The 23,391-nt window shown below is 41.0% G+C and overlaps 1 protein-coding gene across 6 annotated transcripts in view; it reads left to right on the plus strand.

Moving 5' to 3' along the window:
• The window catches only part of CTPS2 (CTP synthase 2), a 142,820-nt gene that overhangs the window by 22,865 nt on the left and 96,564 nt on the right, over nucleotides 1-23,391 (plus strand). For all 6 annotated transcript variants that reach the window (XM_059720897.1, XM_059720900.1, XM_059720899.1 and 3 more), the window contains 7 exons: nucleotides 948-1,028; nucleotides 2,289-2,440; nucleotides 3,377-3,509; nucleotides 9,924-10,012; nucleotides 11,757-11,851; nucleotides 15,390-15,452; nucleotides 16,059-16,102. In XM_059720897.1, coding sequence (XP_059576880.1) covers nucleotides 948-1,028; nucleotides 2,289-2,440; nucleotides 3,377-3,509; nucleotides 9,924-10,012; nucleotides 11,757-11,851; nucleotides 15,390-15,452; nucleotides 16,059-16,102 — 657 coding nt within the window. The remainder of the gene's footprint in view (nucleotides 1-947; nucleotides 1,029-2,288; nucleotides 2,441-3,376; nucleotides 3,510-9,923; nucleotides 10,013-11,756; nucleotides 11,852-15,389; nucleotides 15,453-16,058; nucleotides 16,103-23,391) is intronic.

Genomic DNA, 23,391 nt, shown 5'->3' on the forward strand with positions numbered 1-23,391 from the left:
AATCGTGCAGAGTAATGTAGAAAAGAAATTTACCTTCTATCTGTAGCTGTTGATCACGTAACCAGATGGGACTAATTTTGAAAAATGTCTTTTTGCATGCAGAGTATCTACACATCCAGCAAACTCTGTTATGGCATTTTGAAAAATTGTGCCTTGGTTGTCAAGTCCCTCTCCTTGCACTGAATAATGTCTATTGTCTACTTGTATTTTATTGCTTTGGGATGTAAATCAACACCAGTCATTCCTTGAAGTACAGTTGTGCCTGTGAGAAGAGAGAGAACAAACAAAAAAGTTACTGTTCAGATCTTGGAAAATATAATGTGTATATAAACAAGGGAAAGGCAAAATAGACAAAGTGATTGACTTTGCTTAACTATTTTATGGGGTTCTTAAATGGTTTCTGACAAGAAAATAAGAGTAGTGGCAAGAAGGAGAGAGAAAGAGAAACAGCAGATGAGCAGAAGCAGCTATGGGAATAAAAAAAAGGGGGTCAAGAGAAGTGTGGATGTGTTGGTTGGATGTATTTTCTGCCGTGTTATGTGATATTTATGTTATGGTGTGCTGCAGAGCTCTCAATATGAAATATTCATCCAGTCCATTATTTTAGATCAGTGGTTTTCAAACTGCCTTAAGTCACCGAACCCTTTCGTATTACTTCTTCAGAACTCCTATCTTTATCCTAAAGATCAATGCAAAGTCAGGTGACCTAGCCCAGCTGTGGTGGTGCACCACCTCCCAGTCTGTTTCGCTATTATCCCCAATCTTTTTGTGGAACCCCTGATGACCTGTCGCAGACCCCCAGAGCTCCATGGAACACAGTTTGAAAACCACTGATTGAGAGGAGGATCTGGATGATTGGTGTTGAGGACTTTCTATGGTCTTAAAAAGAATTTTCCACTCTAATTTTTCCATTCTCTCGTTTGTAATTTGTATGTGTATTTTGGTAGATAGTCTGCAGAAGTGCAAAGCCTATAGAAATGGCAGTGAAGGAAAAAATTTCCATGTTTTGCCATGTGGAACCTGAACAGGTTTGTATTCAGTGACCATCTGTGACCAAGATACAGATAAATAACTATTTAGTTATCTGCTAACTATATAAATAAAGTTATTAACTATAACTATAATTGTTAACTTGTAACTATATAAATGTATTTATTTTTCTAGTTTTATATTGCTTGCATATCTTCATTTGGTTTCAGTCTCAAATCCTGTTGCAATAATTCATTGTTTTTTCATGACATTATAAGCAATCTACAATGAAAAATAAAATAGAACATATAAAATAGAAGCACTTCTTAAGTACTGGATAGCTTTTACATATTAATGGCATTTTAATATACCAATATTGATGGAAAATGTGGTCTTACTTTTTTAAAGATAAAGTTATAAATAGTTTATAAGTTAATTAACCAGTTTTGAATAAGTAGTTAATCAATTATCACAAATTTTTAGTCCAATAATTAGATAGTTTGAAATTACAGCATATAAAAAGCTTGTTGTTTCAGTAATCATCTACAATATACTATTTAAATCCCTAACATTCTTATAATATGTATTAATTATTTGTAAAGGATTAATAACTATTCTATAACTGTATCTTTAATATGGATCAAGTAGGTCATGATTCTTTGATGTGCCAAAATTAATATGCAAATACTGTCCAATATTTTTGAATGTCTAAAAGACTTCATCTTAACAAGTGTAATAGGTGCTCATGTATACCCCAGAATTCTTTGAATATGGCTCTGTGTGGGTCTCATGGTAGGTGTGCAAGCCTGGAATATGACATTGGAGCTGTGCATGCACTTGCTACCACCTCGTGCTCCCATATGAGGGCATGAAGGATGGGTTGGTCATAATCTTAGCTTCGTTCCCACCAGCTGCCTGTGGCAGTAAAATGGAAGCTATTCAGTATCTAACCCACTAAGTCTTAGCTTGGACTAAACCTCTCCAAAAGTCAACCTTCAAATACAAACCTCCCAGACACTTCTGGTCCTTTTGCTTATGAACACTTTTAACAATATTACCTGTCTGTGTACTGATGGCTACATCTGTACAGATTCCCCATCAAGGGTAACTTAATATGATGGATTCAAAATCTGTAGGCTTCTTGTCCTACCCTGCCTTGAATTCCACTGAAAGTTGTATAAAGCAAGTGTCTCATTTGTTTAGGATACTCACAGATACCAAACCTGTCACTTTCTGTTAGGAGGCATACATTTATTCTCTTCTTAGAGTCTGTATTTCATAGGAAAATATTTTTTTCATAATTGCAATTTATCTATTAGGTGATATTTATCCATGATGTTTCTTCTACTTACCGAGTGCCAATCCTGCTGGAGGAACAAGGCATTATTAAGTATTTTAAACAGAGATTAAATTTACCAATTGATGACCAACCCAGTGATCTTCTTTTCAAATGGAAGAGAATGGCTGACAGGTATCATAATGCCTATTATGTTTAGAGAAGTTTTAAAATCATTAAAAATAAAACACTGCATCAGACCTATATAGATAAAGGATGTAGTTCCATTGAAGTAAATGTGACAGTGCTGATTTACAGCAGCTGAGGATATAGTATAGCTCAATGGTGCTCAACATTTTGGCCCTGCAGGCCAAATGAGTGGTGCAGGGCCTGACTGTGAGCCAGATCCTACCCCTTGCGCCAGGATTGGGCCCACATGCCCGGATCTGGTATGCACTGCCCCCTGCCTAGCCCTGCATGCTAGGATTGGGGCCCCAGGAGCCTGCACTGCCTTTGTCTGTCTCTGCATGGTGGGATTGGAACCCTGAGACCCTGCATCACCTCCACCCAGCTCCACACTCTAGGTTTGGGGCCTTGGGACCCCCATGCTACCCTGCTTGGCAACTTGTGCCAGGATTGTTCCAGCCTCTACACACTGGAATTGGGTACTGCATCACCTCCATCTGGTCCCATGTGTGAGGATCTGGGCTCTGGGGAACCCATTCTGCCACTGCCTGGCTCTGTATGCCAGGATCAGGGCATCAGGACCTCGCATTGTCTCCATCTGGCCCCATGTGTGGGGACTGGGGTCCTCAGCCTGTGCACTGCCTCTGCCCAGCTCCATGCTCAGGGATTGGACTTTGGACTTTGCAGAGCCATGTGTTGCCTCTGCCCAGCTCTGCACGCTGGATCTAGCATGTAGAGGCACAGCCTGCAGATGGGCCTCGCAGGCTGGATGACAAGGTACTGGGGGCCAAATCTGGCCCGCAGGCTAGGGGCTGAGCACCCCATGTATAGACTGTTTCCTTTTTAAATGGGATGTTGCATGAACTTATTTTTAATCAGAAACATTTGTTCAAATGCTTTCTTTGTGGAAATTGGCATAATAATTAGAAATCTTGCTTTTGCTAGATATGAAAGGTTGCTGAAGGTATGCTCCATAGCTCTGGTTGGCAAATATACGAAACTAAGTGACTGCTATGCATCTGTTTTCAAGGCTCTGGAACATTCGGCTTTGGCAATAAATCACAAATTGGATTTAATGGTGAGTATCTGTCCATTTTCCTTTTCCAGAATGCTGCAGCCTGCAATGAGTTAGCTCCTGTCACCTTAGACAGAGTGATTTTTAAAGCTTATCTTCTTTAGGGCTTCCATATGCAGGTGAGTACAAATGAAAAATGTTGTTGTTTCATCTTAGTACATTGGTGTTCATCATTTCTGGTGCACAGGCTGGACGAGTGGGCCAGATCCTGCTTGTAGACTGACCCCACGTGCCTCAGACTGATCCCAGGTGCTGGCCTGATCCAGCACATGGGGCCATGACACCTGGCCTGTGGGTTTCTCCACAAGTCCAAAAATTTAGCAGTAGGGTGTTGCAGTAATGGACCTGCTGTGCAAGGACCTGTTGCAATTGCACCTGCTGTGCAAAGACTCTTCATCTGCAAATGCCTACTACCAAAAATAGAGCTTATTGATATTAATGAGATAACAAGCTGGGAAGTCAAAGGCAGTTAGATGTGACGTTGGCCATTACACTTTGTGTGCTGTTGGCTACAGAAACTGGCATCCTTAACTAGTTTAGCCTAATGAATCACCTAGTCTTGGTAAGACCTATGACTTTTTTCCCCTTGGTTATATTAGCATTACAGTTTGAAATACATAGTTACAGAATTGGCCCAAAAGGGGAGGGGGGACCCCCAAAACCAGATACCTTTACTTAATGTTGAATAATACTTTATTTTGACAGTGTTTCCATTTTTTCCATTGGGATTATAAATATGGAACAAGATGCTACTCAGCTTGAGTAAGGGTATTAGAATTTGGCTCTAACGTTAAAGTATGTCAGAAAAGTAAGTGTTCAGTTAAAAAATCGTTTAAGCCTGTGACGAGTTCTGACGTGTGTGTGTGTGTGTGTGTGTGTGTGTGTGTATTATTGAAAGTTTCAGTGAATTTGAAAATGTGATGGCAGCTATTTTTATCATGAAACTTTCTGCTTCCATTGCCAAGTCTCATGTCTGGAAAGAGCATATTCCAAGGTCTGTGGGAATGTTAGGAACATTAGGAATACTGGTGAAATTTCAACAGCCTGTGGTTTAGCAAAATGTTGGTAATCTGTCCCTCCAAAGGAAAATACTGTATCAGAAATGTATGGAATACTTAGGTGTGTGATTTCTAAGCGACTTCAGATAAATAGTCTAGAGCAATGATCATAGGCTAGATTGCATGTGGCTTTTGTGGGGGTGCAGGAAGGGGAAAGGGACAGTGTCCAAGTGTGGGTCAGGCAGTCCCAGTGCACTTTCTAGGGTCCTTGGGATTGCAAGCTCCTTCAGAGCAGCTGGAAAAAGGAGAGGATGAGACACAGGTATGATTCAGTCACTCGTCACTGGTGAAAGGTACAGGCCAAATATAGTCCTCCTATATTATTCCTGGATCCTATATCCTTCCTAGATCAGGAAAGAAGATTCACGGCATAATGTGCCTGAGAAGTGTTCAGTTATTAGTTGTGTGGCATGTAAGTACGTAGACGGAAAGAAAGAACTACTTGTTTTGTTTCTTGTCTCTAGGCACTTTGTCTTTTTTGAATTTAGTATTTGCAAGCTTACTACTGAAGTTGTGTAGCTCTTTTTTAAATAAGAGTGTTTTTTTTTCACTAAACAGTTTGGATGTAAAGAATTACGCAGCTATGCATCTGCATTAGGCAGCCTACAGCTATTAGGATCTAATTTAGTATAAACATGAAATGTTAAGAGACTGAATTTTCATAATGGATCAAATGCCATTGTGGAAGACTGTTCAATTTTGAACCTGAAAATTACAAAGCACCCAAACAAATAAACATTTTCATGCTCAAAATTTAAAAGACAAAATATCTTTTTGTTTTAAATTTTGAAAAAGAGAGTTGCACTTGGTTTGGAGCCTTGTAAACAAGTTGTCAGTAAAGATGTAAGGTGAACAGAAAAGCTAAGCATCTGGGGAAAAACAGGATGGTGATGGTAAAACTTGAAGATCCTACCTAATCTCATCCATCTGTCTTATGTGTCCCCCATCATAATGGTGTTAGAGATTGACTGGCTTCAGTGGGAACAGATTTAAGATTCACTGTATTGTATTCAAGTACTTTTGGCATCCTCTCAGCCTGCTTTAAGGGGTTGTTAGCTGCCTTGTGGAAGAATAGAAAACAATGACAGCAGTCAGTGATGGAAGGGGTGGGACTGATATGTCTTCTCATGTCATGGGCTATGAAATCATCCCTCTGTTTTTTCTGCATCCTTTCTGCTTTGAGTCAGGTGGAGCAGTTCAGCCAGCTGACCTTTTGCTTCTCTCCTAACCCCTTTTGCAAGACACCAGTTAGAGGGAGATCAGAGATGGATGAGGAGAATATGTACTTGTAAAAAAAAATGTTATAAAGAGAAATGTTATCAAGAGAGAATGAATAATTTGCAGCTCTTTGCCTTAGAAGAGAAACAAATAAGTGCAGATTTTATAAAGTTTTAAAGAATAATGAAGAGTATAGTGACTAGTTTGAGAGCTGCTGCTCTTTCTATATCACTTGAAAAAAAGACAAAGTCAGTGAAATTAAAAGGTGAAAAATTCAGGCCTTATGAAAAGAAAGAGTCTTTGCGGTAGTACAGAATGAATATGTTGAATTGATAGCTGTAAAATGTATCTCAGGTTAAGAATTTAGTCGTATGTTATTCTTTCTTGAATTTTGCTATTAAGATTATCAGTAGGTATAATGGTAAATACTGAAGAAGAAACAAACTCTAATTTCATTGTGCTGTAAGGCTTAAGCTAACTTTTAACTACTAGAGGTAGAAGGAAACTGCCCTTGGAGGTGGCTGATTTTTTAGGACATTGTGTTCTTTCTACTGCTGCTGATACATTTCACTGGACTGACCACTAGTCTGATCCAGTATAGCATTTCCTTCCTTTCACTCCCTCGGCCTATCTCTAGTCTGATAATACCTTAGTCCTGATCTAACACCAGCCATCAGAGTATCTCAAACCACTTTACAAACACTGTTAGTTTATAAATGAGAACTGAAGCAAGGGTTTGGAGCCTGTCACTCACAGGGCCAGGAACTGAACTCTGAACCCCTAACTACTGCCACAATATTTCCTGTAGAGGTCGGGCATCAATCCAGCAAGTCTCACTGATGACTGCTCTCTGTAAGCATCTGATATACGATACAGTAATTTACTTACAGTTACATCCTATTCTTAATTGCTCTTCCATGCTGTTCTCTAGCTACCAGTCATCTTGTTGCTTTGCATTTTCTGGCCTGGGGTTCCATGCTGAACTAGACAATTTGGGACACCAGAGCAATCGTGTGGCACTTAAATCGTATGCTTTATGATCGCTCTGGTGTCCCATGCTGTGTAGTCTGTCTTGGGTCTGATATTGTTTAACATCTTCATTAGTTACTTGGATGAGAGATTAAGTGCATGCTTTGCAAATTGGTGAATCACACCAAGTTGGGTGGAGTTACATTGGAACAGCCTACCAAGAGAAGTTGTGGAATCTCCATCCCTGGAAATCTTCAAGTGCAGGTTCGGATGATTTAATAAGGGATGACCCTGCCTTGTATAGCGGGCTGAACTAGATGACCATGTGAGGTCCCTTCTAACTCTACTTTGCTATGATCCTGTATAGGTGTTCATCTGGGAAGAGATGTTAAATTACCAATGACTGCCCTTGGCATTAGGCTTAGGATACAGTAATTGATGTGCTTTGAATTATCATCTTGTTTTGCTTAGAGGGATACAGCCTCATTAACTGAGGATCCACTGACTTGAATTGTTTTAGTAGCAGTTGCCTCAAGGTACCCCTCCCATCTCTACCCTCAGATTAATTTGGCAGAGGATCTGAGATTAAGTGAGCAGTCTTAGTAAGTGAAACAGACACTTGAGAGAAGATCATTTTCATTTCTGATGCATAGTACATACAAGCTTTGTGCTTACTCTGATCCGGTTCCAAAGCTTTGCTGGAATGATGAAACACTCATTTATCATAAATCAAAGGTTTCATTGTCATCATCATCCTCAGAAAAGTAAGTATTCAAGTCTCAAGGACCCTGCCTAGATACAACAGCACAAATTGTTTCTTTCTGCAAATATTTCACGCTCCTCGTATACATTTGCTTTGCTCAATTTTTGTGGGCACTGTCCTCTTGCTGAATAACCCTGATCACTGTGGGGCATATAGTGCTAGAACCCTTACTCACTATAAACATTCTGTCTGCTGAGTGTTGGCAGAGTTTGAGACTTCATAGTAGTCATTGTATTGGTTGGAAAAGAAATTATTTATGCAGCGGTTCAAGGATCTTATTAGATATGAGGCCAGCTATGTAACAGGCCAGGAATAAGTCTGTACATCTTTTACGCCCCATCTAAACCCTGTGTTTTAGATATTGCTTATATCTTCTGCTGGTTTTTTTGAATAGGGGTTATTTTTCATGTTGTGTTTAAACAAGTCCTGTTCCCTTTGAACAAAGATGGCAAGAGCCCCAATACTGCAAGCACATGTTTAGCTTTATATGTACCCATCAACTCAGGGATTTCAGTGGAGCTACATGTGTGAATAAAGGTAAACACATGCACAGGTGTTTGCAGGATCTAATTCAAAATTAGTGGCAAGGTTTTCCCAGAGCTATTTCATTTCTAGAGCTTCTGCTAAGCATTTGTGTTCCTGCCTCCTGTGTCCTAAAGTAGTTATAATACAATATTGTGATACTGAATTCGTAACATATACCCTACATATTTGAGGAATGAAACCTAAAATGTTGTTCAAACAGTTATAAATGTACTGACTCAATGCACGTGACAGTGAAAGTAGAATTAATTTTAACTGTATGATTAGTTAGCTCCCCTTTTCAACCATTTAACACAATAAAGAATACTATATGTGTGCAATAAAAACAGCTTCTATTTATATTGTATAATACTTGTGAAGTGTGAAAAAAAGAAAACAGTCAGACCTGAGATAACTTAATCTTTGTGTCTTTGGGTGGGGGGATTGTGGGGCTAAAAATAGTCCAGTTGGGTTTGTGGGAGCGGACTGGGGGGCAGGCAAAGCATAGCCCTGGACCTTGGGCAGATGGCTGGGTATTTCCAGCCCGGGGACTGTGGTCTGAATGTATGCAGATATTCAGTAGATTGGGCTAACCCAGGGGTTGGCAAAATGGCAGATCCGGCTGGCAGCCGGACTCCATTTCCCAGCAGTCCTTGCCTACATGGCTAGGGCTGGTTTCCATGGAGACCCCAGCCACAGCTCTGCTGTGATAGTGAAAGGCTGGGGTTTCCATGGAGACTGGCCCCAGCCACACTGGCAGGGCAGGGCAGGGAGCTGCTCCAGAGTTGCTGGGAACTTGTGGCAGGGGCAGCTTGGTTAGGGCCAGGGCACAGCTGCAATCTGCAGTCTACATGCTCCAGACAGGGGCACGCAAGCAGTGGCTTGCGGCTCTGCCCCGGCTCCTTTCAGCGATGACAGCATGGGCCTGAAACGGGGCAGAGCTGCAATCTGCTGCCTGAATGCCCCTGCCTGGAGCATGCAGGCTGCATATTGCAGCTCTGTCCTGGCCCCGACAAAACTACCCCTGCTGCAAGATCCCAGTGGCTCCACAGCAGCCCTAGGCCCTGCCATGTGCCCTGCCAGCACAGCTGGAGCTGGTCTCCATAGCAACCTCAGCCTTGCTCTGTCACAGCAGAGCTGTGGTTGGGGTCTCCATGGAAACCAGCCCTAGCTATGTGGGCAGGGGCTGCTGGGAAAAGGCATTTGCTGCTAGCTGGATCCGGTCCATGGACTGGACTTTGCTCATCCCTGGGCTAACTTATTCTCAATGTAATTTAGTCCACCTCCTCAGGTGAACTAAGTAAATTACGCTGGTTGTTTTTTGCCCTATTTAACCTCCCTGAACATCTGCACAGATCAGCACTTAGATCGACCTAACTCCAGTTGGATGAGCAAGAGTTGTTTGTGACTGAACTATTTGACCAGGATTACAGTGGAGAATTGTTGCTGAACTAGGAATTGAACCCAGCTTTTCTGTGTCCAGTGCCCAAATTTCTCGTCCATTCTTTCTTTCTCAGTGGACATCAGCAAAGGATGAAAATCTGGTGTGAAGTCTCCCTGAAAGAGAACTACGGCTGTGACTTACTCTGTAGAGTTGCCATCTTGAGGCAACTCATAAGGAGTTCTTCTGCACGCAGTCTCAGAGGTCTAGCTTACCCTGAAAGGAAAGTACAGGGAAAACAGATTTACAGTTGGATAGCTGAAAACAAGGAATTCTTTATGAGCTGGATAGATTTACTTGCAATCTCAGGGCCTTGGCTAGCATTTCATATCCAGATTTTTCAAGTGTTTCAGGTTTGCCTGATGCTATAGATGCTTGTTATTCAATACAAAATGCTTCTTTCTATGGAAGGAAATGAGGTTTTGACACGCATTTTTCTTTTTTAGTATATAGACTCAATAGAGCTTGAGCATTGCACAGAAATTGAAAACCCAGTAAAATACCACCAGGCATGGCAAAAGTTATGCAAAGCAGAGTAAGTGTCATCATGTATTCAGTATACAAAGTTTAATGGATGATTCAGTTTTGTGTAGTATTATTTTCTTCTGAGTTTTTCATTCCCCCTTATGTCAGTTATGCTTTGTCTTGTTTGTTAGCCAAATACCTTACAACATGAAAACCGCAATTAAAGATTTATTTATATATATGTGTGTGTGTGTGTATGTATAAGTTTTATATAAGTAAATAGGGGTGTGTGTGTGTGTTTATACACCCCCCCATTTACTTATATAAACCATGTCCCCTTTTGAGATGAAGACAGAATGAAGAAAAAAAGATTTGCCTAGAATCTTAACTTCCGCAGCCTGGGCGTACTGTGTCTGAATGCCCGGCTTACCATGGCTGAACGCTTCTAGCAACATGCAGCCAAAAGCTTCTGCTGATTTGGCAGCAACTGTGAGAAGGTTAAACATGAAGCTGTGGTGCTGCAGGTAGAGGATGAGTGACACTCATGAGTGGACTCTACGCCTCCTCCATGGATCATGAAGCCCAGCACAGCCACCAGCAACTAGTCTAATATCTCCATGTCTCCAGTCCAGTGTGGAAGTCAGAGTCCTAGCTTAAAAGATGTACCCCAATTTTAAAGGGTTAATGGGGGGGGCAGGGGGCGGGCAAGGTGTACTGAATGTGAATAAATACAATAATATTTTTGCATAATACACGACAGCATTATGTAGCATATTCATAATATCTATATACATATATTCTTGTATATATATTATATATAGACGAACATACTAGATTTTAAGTGTGTATCAAACAGCAAATAGATTATAAAAAAGATTGAAATTGACCAACTAAATAGTGGAAAAAAGTTGTTCTTTCCAAGCTTTCAAGTACACAAGTCGTTCATCAGACAAAAAAAAAAGATATTGAAAATGGTGAGAGAAATTAAAGATGGTCAGAAGTCTCTCAGGTATAAAAAAAGCCAGTCTTTGAAACTTTTTGCAACTATTTAGTTGGTCTAATAAAATATATTGCCTCTACCCAAAGAGTTTGTCTGCCTTTGTGCTTAGACCAACACAGTTACAGCCTAGATCCTTAAAATATGGAAGATGTCACTTTTTGCTGTTTGAAATGGAAACTTCACAATGTGAAGAAGAAGAAAAAAGCCAATTTCAACAATGTGGACTAAAATTTTAACATCAAGTGTATGACCTCCCTCAGCCTGTCTGACATCTGATACCTCCAGGTAAACAACCTGCCTTAGTTCCCTGCATCTCCTCTAAATTTGCATTCCTGCAGAACGGCTTTTCAAAGGCTGGCTTTTTCATACCTGAGAGATTTCTGACCATTTTTAATTTCTCTCACTATTTTTAATTTTTTTTTCTTTTTGCCCAGTGAAAGGCATGTGTATCTGAAAGCTTGCAAAGAACAACTTTTTTGCAACTATTTAGTTGGTCTAATAGAAGATATTGCCTCTACTCAAAGAGTTTGTCTGCCTTTGTGCATGTGTTAGTGTATTTTTGTGACACTTTTTGCAAGGTGGTTCTATAAACATGGAAATATTTTGCAAAATTACAAGATTTTTAAAAGGTTGATAAAGTGTGTTTTTGTCAAAGATCTTACAGCATCGCACCCTGGGATTATACAAAATATGGTATGTCTCATAACACCACGCTCAATTCAGTTTTAGCTTGACGGGTTCCTAACTGACTCGTGGATTTCCCTTTTGGTCTTATACTGCATCTCAGTCATTTTATGTATGAATTTTGTTACAGTGGCATTTTGGTCCCAGGAGGATTTGGATTTAGAGGAACTGAGGGCAAACTCCAAGCAATCTCTTGGGCAAGAAAAAAGAAAAAGCCTTTTCTAGGTAAGACCATTACTCTTAGAAAATATAATTGGGTGTTGATGATGTAAAGTTGATTGTTTTTTTTAATTGGGCCGAATCTCCTCTGAATCGAACAGGTGGCGGGGGCATGGTGGGGGCGAGTGGGGCCCGACCCCCCGGCTGCTCCTCCCAGCCCTAGCATCTTGACACTTAAAAAACCCCAAAAACAAAGCCCCTCACTCACCAGCTGCCGCAGCGGCGATCAGGGCCTCTGGGGACTAGTGACAGAGCCCCCCCCCATGCAGCGTGGGGCAGTGGGGATCGCCCCCCGTCCCCGTGTGGTAGCTGTCACATCAGATGGGTGCAGTGTGGTTTGGCAGGGCGCCACATGCTGTCCTGGAGCTGAGGGAGCCGGCTGGGGCTGGGTGGCAGTCCCCCCGTGGTCCTCTCCCTCCTACTCCAGCCTCCCTGCCCCCTACTTACCGGCTTGGAGCCCAGGTCCAGCTCCCTGCATCGGTGAGTGGGGACTACATGAATCTCCGAATTGTTTCGGAGGCTGCTGATTCAATTCGGACGTTTTAATGGGTCTCCTAATTCAATTCGGATTCAGAGATTCAGCCCCCGAATCGGGCCGAATCTCCTCTGAATTGAATCGGCTACCGAAGCTTTGCACAGCCCTACCATCTAGCCCAGGTCCATCTAGCCCAATGGCCTGTATCTTGCAATGGTAAAGAATGGCTGGTAAAGGAAAATGTATTTTTGCAGGATCTGTCCAAACTGACCTGTCCCAAATTGGAGGTTATACCTCTAATTGTCCTGTTTAATACCCACTGGTAGGCTTCGCTTGCATGAAATTAAAATAATAGAAAATGAGGGTTCAAAGGGACCTGAGGAGGTCATCAGGTTCAACCCCCTGCTCAAAGCAGGACCATCCCAAATTAAATCATCCCAGCCAAGGCATTGTCTTAAAAACCACCAAGGGTGGAGATTCCATGACCTTTCTGGGTATCCTGCTCCAGTGCTTTACTACCCTCCTAGGAGAGAGGTTTTCCTAATATCAAACCTAAACTTCCCTTGCTGCAACTTGAGACCATTGTTCCTGGTTCTGTCATCTGCTACCCTGAGAGCAGTCTAGCTCCATCCTCTTTGGAACCACACTTCAGGTAGTTGAAGACTGTTATTAAATAAATCCCCTGTCTTCTCTTGTCCAAGTAAGCCCAGTTCCTTCAGCCTTTCCTCAGAAGTCATATGCCCCAGCCCTCTAACCATATTTGTTGCCCTCCACTGGACTCTCTCTAATTTGTCCACATCCTTTCTGTAGTTGGGGGCCCAAAACTGGACACAGTACTTCAGATGTGGCGTCGCCAGTGCTGAATAGAGCAGAATAATCACTTCCCTCAGTCTGCTGGAAAGACTGATGCAATCCAATATGCCATTAGCCTTCATGACAAGAAGGACACACTTTTGGCTCATATACAGCTTCTTGTCCAGTGTAACCCCGAGGTCCTTTTCAGCAGAGCTGCTGCTTAGCCTGTCGGTCCCCGGCCTGTACTGGTATATGGGATTGTTCCATCCTAAGTGCAGGATTTTGCATTTGTCGTTATTGAACCTTATTAGATTTTTTTTGGTCCAATCCTCCAACCTCTAGAGGTCACTCTAAATTCTAGCCCTACCCTCCAGGATCTCTCCTATTCCTCCCTGCTTGGTGTTATCTGCAAACTTGCTGAGAGTGTACTCCATCCCATTTTCCAGGTTGTTGATGAAGACATTGAGCAAACCTGGCCTTAGCACCAACCCTTGGGGTACTCCACTTGATACCAGCTGCCAACTAGACATTGAGCCAGTGATTTACTATCCTTTGAGCCTGACAATCTAGCCAGTTTTCTGTCCACCTTACAGTCCATTCATCCAACCCATACTTGCTTAGCCTGCTTGCAGGAATGTTGTGAGACTGCATCAGAAGCCTTGCTAAAGTCAAGGTGGGGCTGACTCGTCTGTAGATCCCCAGATCCTCCTTCTTCCCTTTCATAAAGATGGACTATATTTGTCTTTTTCCGATTGTTTGGTAACTTCTCCTGATTGCCACAAGTTTTCAGAGATAATGGCCAGTGACTGCAGTTACATCAGCCAACTCCCTCAGCACTCTCGGGTGCATCATGTCTAGCCCCATTGACTTGTGCACATCCAGCTTTTCTTAGTAGTCCCTAACCTGTTCTTTCACTGCTGTTGGCTGCTCACCTCCTCCTCAAACTGTGTCACTAGGTGCTTTAGACTGGAAGCTGACCTTGCCTGTGAAGACAGGTAAAAAAAAGGCATTGAGCACTTCAGCCTTTTCCTCATCTGTCACTAGGTTGCTTCCCTCATTCCGTAAGGGATGACACTTTCTCTGATCTTCCTTTTGTTCCTGACATACTTATAAAAACCCTTCTTGTTACCCTTCACATCCCTTGCTAACTGCAGCTTCAGTTGCACTTTGGCCTTCCTGACTTCATCCCTACATGTCCCAACAATACTCTTATACTCCTTCCTAGTCATTTGTCCAGGTTTCCACTTTTTCTAAGCTGCTTTTTTGTGTTTTAGCTCATTGAAGAGTTCCCTGCTAAGCCAAACTGGTCTTCTGCCATGCTTGCTAGTCTTTCTGCACATCGGGATGGCTTGCTCCTGCATCCTCAGTAAGGTTTTTTAAAAATACAGTCAGCTCTTCCTGTTTTACCCATCAGACTGGCCTCCCAGGGGATCCTGCCTATCAGTTCCTTGAACAACTTGATGTCTGCTTTTTCTGAAGGCCAGGGTCCTTACTCTGCTGCTCTCCTTTCTTCCATTCTTCAGGATCCTGAACTGAATCATCTTGTGGTCACTACTGCCCAAGTTGCCATCCTCGTTTACATTCCCCACCAATTTTTCCCTGTTTGTAAGCAGCAGGTCAAGAAGAACATGATCCTTACTTGGCAGCTCCAGCACTTGCACCAGGAAGTTGTCCCCAATACTCTCCAAAAACTTCCTGGATTGCCTGCACACTGCTGTATTGCCCTCCCAGCGGATGTCAGGGTGATTGAAGTCCCCCGTGAGAACCAGGGCCTGTGACTGGGAAACTTCTGCTGGCTGTTTGAAGAAAGCCTCACCTACCTCATCTTTCTGGTCTAGTGGTCTATAGCAGATACCCACCACAATATCACCCTTGTTCTCCCCTTAGCTGTCCAGTTTTCTTTTGAACATGGTTAAATTATAGGCCTCTAAAACATTTTTTCATACCAGTGAATGCTGCCTGTTAATTATGAATGGTAGGTAAAAAAAGGAATACTTTTTGTTTGTTTTAAATCTGGGGCCTAATAATTTAATTGCATATTCCATAGTTCTAGCATTGTGAGAGATTAGTGAGTAGTAAATTCCTATTATTGTTCAAATTTTCTGAAGTCCCCAAACCTAAGAAATTGTATATATGCAAACAATGTATACAACAGAGTATCAGGACATGGAAACTAAGGGCATTCTAAAGCCTGGTGTGAGGCTGATTCTAAAGCCTGAACATTATATGGTCTTCTCTCTCTCTCGTGAAACTATTTTTTTCTCTTTCTGGCAGGAGTTTGCTTAGGGATGCAGCTGGCTGTTGTGGAGTTTGCAAGAAACTGTTTAAACTGGAAAGGTGAGTTCAATATCCTATTATTTGATTGATTTAGAAGAATGCCTTATTCCTTACATTAACTGTATGTTATTTAAGTCACATTGTTATAAATTTAGATTACCATGATCATTTCCTAGGAGCTAAGCTGTTAATTCAACTGCATATGTGCACTTCCCTTTACCTTTATGAAAACAACCCAGAACTTATTTCTGGGGCAGAGGACTGCATGGTATAGCAAATAATATACTCTCGTGGAGCAGGAAGGCAGGTAGTATAGATGGATGGGGAATAGGTGGAGTGCTGGCTTTCCCCATCCACTCATTGGCCAGAAAAGCCAAACTATTTCATGGGATAGTAACTTAATGTGAATTTAGGCCAGCAATAAACTACTGCTGCCAAGAGTCAGGAGGAGACAGGAGAATGAAGTGTAATTTGGACAAGTCTTGACGACATTATGCCTCTTGAAGTTGCAGCTTAGTTACCGTTCCTTTATTGGGCCAGCCCTAGAGGCCCAATCGAACCTAAAAGCCCACAGAACTGATAAAATGAGTATAGCGTATCCGGGATGGTGAAAATGTGTGATGCGTGTGCTGATTTTTTTTGTTTTGTTTTTGGTTTGTTTTCCAGATGCAAATTCTACAGAATTTGACACAAACACAAAGAAACCTGTTGTAAGTACTGATTTTCTTTCTATATGTTTAGTTGAATTAAAGACTGTATCTGCTTAGTTCATGAAGGCCCCGGCAGACATTCAAACAATAGCATGATTGGGATTGGAAAAATTTATGCCGCATCTCAAACATTGTGCCTTCCGCCAGGCCAAACCTGCATGTTTGGGGTTCTCTGATCCCAGTTGCAGCCTTGCTGAGCTGCCCCAGCCCAGCCCTGCAGATCAGGTGAGGAGCTTCTCTGTCTGGATCCAGAGTCCCCTCCTTCCTCTAATTCTACCCCCTCCGACAGGTTCCAGACCTGGGGCTGACAGGGCCAGGTCCAGTAATCAGCTCATTGTGAGATCCAGCTCTGACAGTCCTGGGTCCAGTTCAAGACCTAGAGCTGAAACATATGCCAGGGGCAGAAAGGACGTCCGTTGCCCATATTCAGCATATTTATTGTTTCAATAGATATTTTCTTTCATACTGTCCATCTACTCCCACTGGTAAAAATAAATAAATAAAATGTTCGTGCTGATTTTATGATTTTGTAGTATTTGCAGTGGCCACAAATTAATCTTATGAGGAAAAGATAAGCATTATGGTTATTTTACTGTAGAAAGGTAAAGAGAAGCTAGAAGATGGAGGACAGAGCTCTTATAAAATACAAATATGTTCAATAAAATAGCATGGAGAATAAAGCAAGCTGCTGGCAGAATTCATTTTCCCCCCGTGTAAAATGTATCATATTTTATCAAATATATGTGTTCATTATGAAGTCAGTTATTAGAACAATTTCCTATGCTCTAAATTTGATGGTATCTATCTCAAAATATTTGAAAATTTAAGGTTGAGATTTTTAAAATATTATGGATTTCATAAATTATGTGTGGTTTCAGTATTACTGGTACTGGGTCTTTTTAAATCAGTCCCTTATCTCTCTAATATAAAGTTGTATTCATACACCTGATATCATCTAAGTGTTCTCAGGTAGAATTCTGGAAGGAAAACCCTTATAATGCTGAAAAGAATATGGGATAGTCTCATAATTGGAAAACTTCACAGGTGATCTGGAATTTCAAGAAAACGGGAAAAAACTCACCAAGAAAAAGAGGAATCAAAATCTAGAAATGTTTTACTATAAATGTTAAGTCACTCAATAGTAGATGGAATTAATAAAAAAATCTCGGAAAACTGAGTGAGTAGCCTGTTAAGTGGTAGGTGATATTTAACTGTGAGAAATGCAGTGTAATATATATCAGGGGGAGGGGATAACTGGAATGATACATACACTCAGTAATGGGCACTGAATTAGCTATTAAAACTCAGGGAACACACTGGGTTACTGGTGGAGAGTTTGTTAAAAACATCAGACAGACCAAAAACATTTTCAGTAGCATTCAAAAGGCAAATAAAATGTGAGGAATCATTAGGGGCAGAACAGAAAACAAAGATTTCAAATGAGGACTTGGAAACAAATAGCTTCTGTACCAGATGAGACTGAAAAGGCTGTATATCTTGGAAAAGGGACAAGCTAGAGGAGAGATGATAAAGGTCTATTAAATTATGGAAAATTCAGATTGCTTGAAAAAAGTGAATAAAGAACTATTTTTTATCAAGTCTGATAATATAAGCATTAGGGAGCCTGCAATGAAATGATTAGACAGCAGGTTTAAAACAAACAAAAGGATTTTTTTTGACATAACATGTAATTAACATGTAGAACCTGTTCCCACAAGATTTGATGTATGCCAATAATACAACTGCATTTTAAAGGGGAATAGATGACTTAATGAAGGTTAATTCATGAGGAGATATTAAACAATAGTTAGGGATGTAACCTACTGTTGATAGCTGGGAATGTCTGACACAGGATGAATCACACTACACGTCCTGGTTCTTAGACTCTTCCTCTTATTTATCTTCTAGTTGTCACTGGTGAAGATAAGATACTGGGCTAGATGGACCATTGTTCTGACCCAGTACAACAGATTTTATGTTCATATCTTCTAATAACCAGATGATTGTTAAGCTACTACTGCTGTAACATTATATTCTGTACTGAAATGTGAAAATGATTAGGCATCTCTTCAGTTTGCAAAATACAAAGTTTTTTAAAACGGACTTCTAATATGCCTTCAAATTAGTCAAAACCATTAGTCAAAACTTGAAGATCAATTGTCAAAATTGTCAGAGTTTTGTTTGCATGATTCCTGTTGAAACTGGCATGAACTTTGCAGACAAAACCATTCACAGCTTTGAAAATTTACTCACATGAGACCAGATAGACATTTGAACATTACAACAGGATTTGAGGTATTGTAAGACAGCTTTTTTATTTCTCTTTTCAGAGTTTACTCCTTTGAATCCAAGAGTGGGAGTTAGCCATGTGAGTCAGGCAGAAGGCAGGGTAGGGTTACACCTTGGAGATTACCTGGTTCAGAGAGGTATAAGCTTTCAAAGGCAACAGCCTACTTCATAAAAAGTATTCATAGCATCTAAGTAGGCTGTCACCTGGAAAAGCATGTGCCTCTCCCAACCAGGTAGTTTCTGAGGTGCTGTACTGCCCTGCTTTCTTCCTTTGAACCTAAGAAAAACTGTAATGTGACGTTCTCAGTAACATCGGTGTACTCCCAAAAGAGTATAAAATGAAGGTTGTTCTAAACCAGTAATTCTCAACCAGGTTTTGTGAGATGCTTTTAAGGGTGTTACGAGGTGCTGCACTATATTGGCAGTCAGGTGAGCAAAGACCTCCATGATTCACAAGATAAACTCAGAGATTTCAAACAGGAATCCATAGTGTCAAAAACATGCTGGTCTGTTGTGGCCCGGAATTCTTTGCAACAGAAGAACACATTTCTGAATCCAGAGCTGTACAGCTGGAAACCTGATCTTTGCCAGCTGAACTCTAGGTTAGGTGAAGGGAACCCTGACTTGTTTCATCTGGACATCTTGCCATATTAATCTGATAACTGAGGAGTCCACATTAGCCCAGCCTGCATTGTGGTAACAGCTTTGGATTTTATTTATAACAAGCGAAAAGGGACCAACCAGTGAGGCGGTGGGAATATGAACTGTTACAGGAGCTTTTATGTTCCACAACCAGCTCCCAGGGGCCGCCTTGTTAACACTGTAGCATCTGCTGGTATTCTCTGTGACTCAGGTTCTGAAACAGGACTGGAGTATTTGTGTTCCTCTTCTTCGTGCTGGCTCCTCTTCCTTTCGAAAGTTCCTTCCTAGAGGAAGGAAAGCACAGCTGGCTACTGAAGCTAGATTTTTGTTGACTTTTTAAAGAAATCGGAGGAGTATGCAATTTTAAACTATGTAGATTGTGAAGGGCAGAGGTAGGCAACCTTTTCAGGCTGCAGGCTGGAATGACACACCCCAAGCTGGAGGTAGGTAGGGGGCAGGTGCTAAGACCCTACTGCCATCTTCACTTGTCTCCATGGTGGCATTGGAGCACCCACAGCTGATCCTCGTTCCCTCTGCTGAAGCTCCACATCTGCAGGCCAGATACAAAATTTCATAGCTGGTAGGGTCGCAAGGGACCTAAGCAGGTCATCAAGTCCGACACCCTGCCATGGACAGGAAAGGATGCTGGAGTCAAATGACCCTGGCTAAGTGATTATCTAGCCTCCTTTTGAAGACCTCCAGGGTAGGGGCGAGCACCACTTCCCTAGGAAGTTGGTTCCAGATCCTAGCCACCCTGACTGTGAAGTAGCGCCTCCTGATGTCTAGCCTGAACCTACTCTGTCAGCTTATGGCCGTTATTCCTTGTAACTCACAGTAGTGCTCGGGGTAACAGGGACTCTCCCATTGCCTGTTGGTCCCCCTTGGCAAGTTTGTAGGTGGCCACCAGATCCCCTCTCAGCCTTCTTTTGTGGAGGCTGAACAGGTTCAGGTCCTGTAGTCTCTCCTCAAAGGGCCTATCCTGTTGCCCCCTGATCATGTGAGTGGCCCTCCTGTGGACCCTCTCTGTGCTATCCACATCCCTCCTGAAGTGCGGTGCCCAGAACTGGATGCAGTACTCCAACTGCGGCCTGACCAATGTCGCATAGAGGGGGAGGATCACCTCCTTGGACCTGCTCGTGATGCATCTATGGATGCATGACAAGGTGTGGTTAGCCTTCCTGACCGCGTCTCCACGTTGGTGGCTCATGTTCATCTTGGAATCACTAGTGACTCCAAGATCCTTTTCTGCCTCTGAAAATTTTTTTCCAAGGGCTGGACCTGGCCTGTTGGCAAGAGGTTGCTGACCCCAATCAAGGGTTCTTGGAAGCATTTGTAGAACCTGGAATGTCCTACAGTGCTTATCAAATGCAGTATTCACAACCCTGAATGATCAAAATGCTTTGGTCAGCAGCCAGTCAAAAATCTTGAGATTAGTTTTCATGAAGATTTAGAAAAAAGGAATACATTTGGCTTTTCTTGTTTACTTTTTTTTTTAGCCTCTAACAGTCCTTGCTTTCAACTTTTCTCTAGTGCTATTTTGAAGACTAACAAGTTATTTAAAACAAAATGAAAGCTAAGATTCTCATATAATTGGGAACTAGGTCTTTAAGAAAAACATTAAATATTGCAATACTTGTGCTTAAAATAATGAAAATTAGCACAATATGGTTGTGCCCTCAACTAAAATGGCACAAATAAGCTTAGTAGGAAAATGATCAGAAGTTATTCATTTTGATAAACAGTTTCTGTACAGGTTTTCTTTTTGAGCTTTTTGTTTTTAATTCCTAACACTAAGTGGGGTAAATGTTGTGACTTGACTTTTTTTAATAATATATTGCTTAAAATATAAGGGAGTGTCTGACACTTGCTGATCTGTATCAGTTTGGCTATTGTTCTTGTTCATTTGGTTATATACTGCAGCACAATTACAAAACTGTTACTCAGCCCTACAAACACACTGAGTAATTTAATGCACATGAGGAGTCCCATAGGATTATCCACGTACTTTGCGTTAGCATGCAGGTGTCTGCTATTTGGAACCCTAATGCACTCACTTTTGAAATGTTGTGAAAGCACTCAATCACTTTTTTATACAAAGCTTTCTTGTTCTTATGAATCAAATAATGCAAAACTGGGCTAAAGGGCTTGTCCTAAGCAAAATTATAAGAAAAAAGGATAGCACAGAATCTGGTAAGTAAAGCATTGAGTCATGTAAGGAAAAATTAGTGGCATAGTTTATAATATATACCTATATTTGTATAGAGATATCTAGGGTCACATTCTGCATTGGTGGGATTTTAAAATTTAATTGATATTTGAGTTCTTTGTTCCAGTTAATAGTTATGCTTTATGCATCCTTGCTTTAACTTTGGATTTAAGTTTAAAGACTTACGTCACAGAATGAAAACAGCTAACTCCTATGTAGCATTTTATAGCTGTAGATCTTGATATGCTGAACAATCAAGAATAAATGTTGTCCGAATACAGGGGACTGTGGTGTATGGAGTTCTGATCACTTGGTGTTATACAATAAGTTAATGGCAGAGCTAAAAATAAAAACACAGGTCTGCTGCTCTCAAGCTGTCTTTACCAGATCAGGTATTTTACACTGTTAGAATTCCAGGGCCAGGTTTTGTGGCCTGGCCCTGTCTATGTTTAATACACAATGGATTTTGGAGAGGGAATCTTAGAGACCCAGAAACTTTTGATTTCTAATTCCAGTCCTGTTGATCAGGTCGTTTGAGTGGCATATTATTTAATCTTTTTACCTCTATTTTCTGAAGTGTTTTGGTCATGATATTGAGAGTAATAATACTGAGTTACCTTGCCTGAGTTAAGACATGGTAAAAGTGTAGGTTCATAGTCATATTATGTATATGATTATCATATTATAAATAATGTAGGGACAAATTCTACACTGATTTCTGCATATGTTCTATGCAATGCCCTTACAGTGACCATAAATAATTACACTGGGTGCTAGGCCTGAATTTGTACCTGACAGTCAAAAGTTTTTGTTGTTGTTATCTCCATCTCATTATTAAATCAGATTTTAAACTGAGATTTTAAGGGTTTTGAGCAATTTTTGTATGGTGATCTTAGTCTCTAATCTAATATAAAAATGGTTCCTTCTAGGACTAGATTCAAAATAGTTTAGTTTAGTTTTAAAACTTTATTCTCTATTATTTAAAATATGATATATTCAGGGAATAAAACATGCACATTATTCGTAAATATTGGGACCAAAACAGGTTTCCCGTAGGTGGGTGACACTTTTAACACCATTTAAAATTTCATTTTCTTCTGCCTATTTTTCCCATAAACAGTGTAAATAATTTGGTCAAACTCAGACGTTTCTCCTACTTTGTAACAGAAAAAAAAGAAAATTAGCACAGGACCCAGTCCTGCAAACACTTAATCACATGTAATGCAGTGTGGTTACTAAACTGCAGAAAGATGGTTAAGTACATAAGTGTTTGCAGGATCTTAAATGTAGTTGGAGTTGAAATAAAAACATGGGATTTGAACTTACTTTTATATTCGGCCAAAAGGAGACTAACCACTGAGAAAATAATATTTTTCCAAGAAATGCCACCTACGTTATTGGTTTTTAACTTGTGGTCTGTGGACCCCTGAGGCTCTGCAGGCTATGTCTAAGGAGTGTGCAAAAGATGTCTATGATCAATCAAAAGTATGTGAATGCCCACACTTACAATCCAAAAAGGGTCACACCTCCATTTGAAATTTTTTAGGGGTCTGCAAATGAAAAAAGGTTGAAAACAACTGACCTACATAAAGTAGTAGAGGGGTTTCTAATACACAATGGGCACCAATTTCCATTTTAGGTACTTAAATTGCCACAGTACCTTAGTGCCATAGTACCTTCAGGTACTTAAATTGCCATAGTACTGCTGAGCCTTATGATGCATTAATCCTCATAGCACTGCTATAGAAAAGTATTATCATCCTTATTTTGCAGTGGCAGAACAGGGGTACAGAAATAGTAAAGCATCTAGATTCCCTTTGAGTATTTGGGCCTAACTCACATATTAATACAGCTGGGCACCTAACACCTTTGAAGAGCTGGACCTAAGAGACTCTCACTGAGTCACCCAAGCCAGCTGTGATGGAACAGAGGTTTGAACACGGGTTTCCCAAGTTGTAGTCTAGCACCTTGAATCACTGAACCATCCTTCCTCTCAGTTTCATTACTTTTCATTATTTTTCTCTCAATAAGGTGAGTAAAATCTTTTAAAATGCTTTTAATTGCAGCAGTAACTTGTTATCCTTTAGGGACCCAAGCACAGCCCCTCAGAGATTATTATAAGTCTGTAGGGACAAGAAAGAAGACTAGTGCT

Source organism: Alligator mississippiensis, chromosome 1, assembly GCF_030867095.1.
Source record: "Alligator mississippiensis isolate rAllMis1 chromosome 1, rAllMis1, whole genome shotgun sequence".
NCBI lineage: Eukaryota > Metazoa > Chordata > Crocodylia > Alligatoridae > Alligator > Alligator mississippiensis.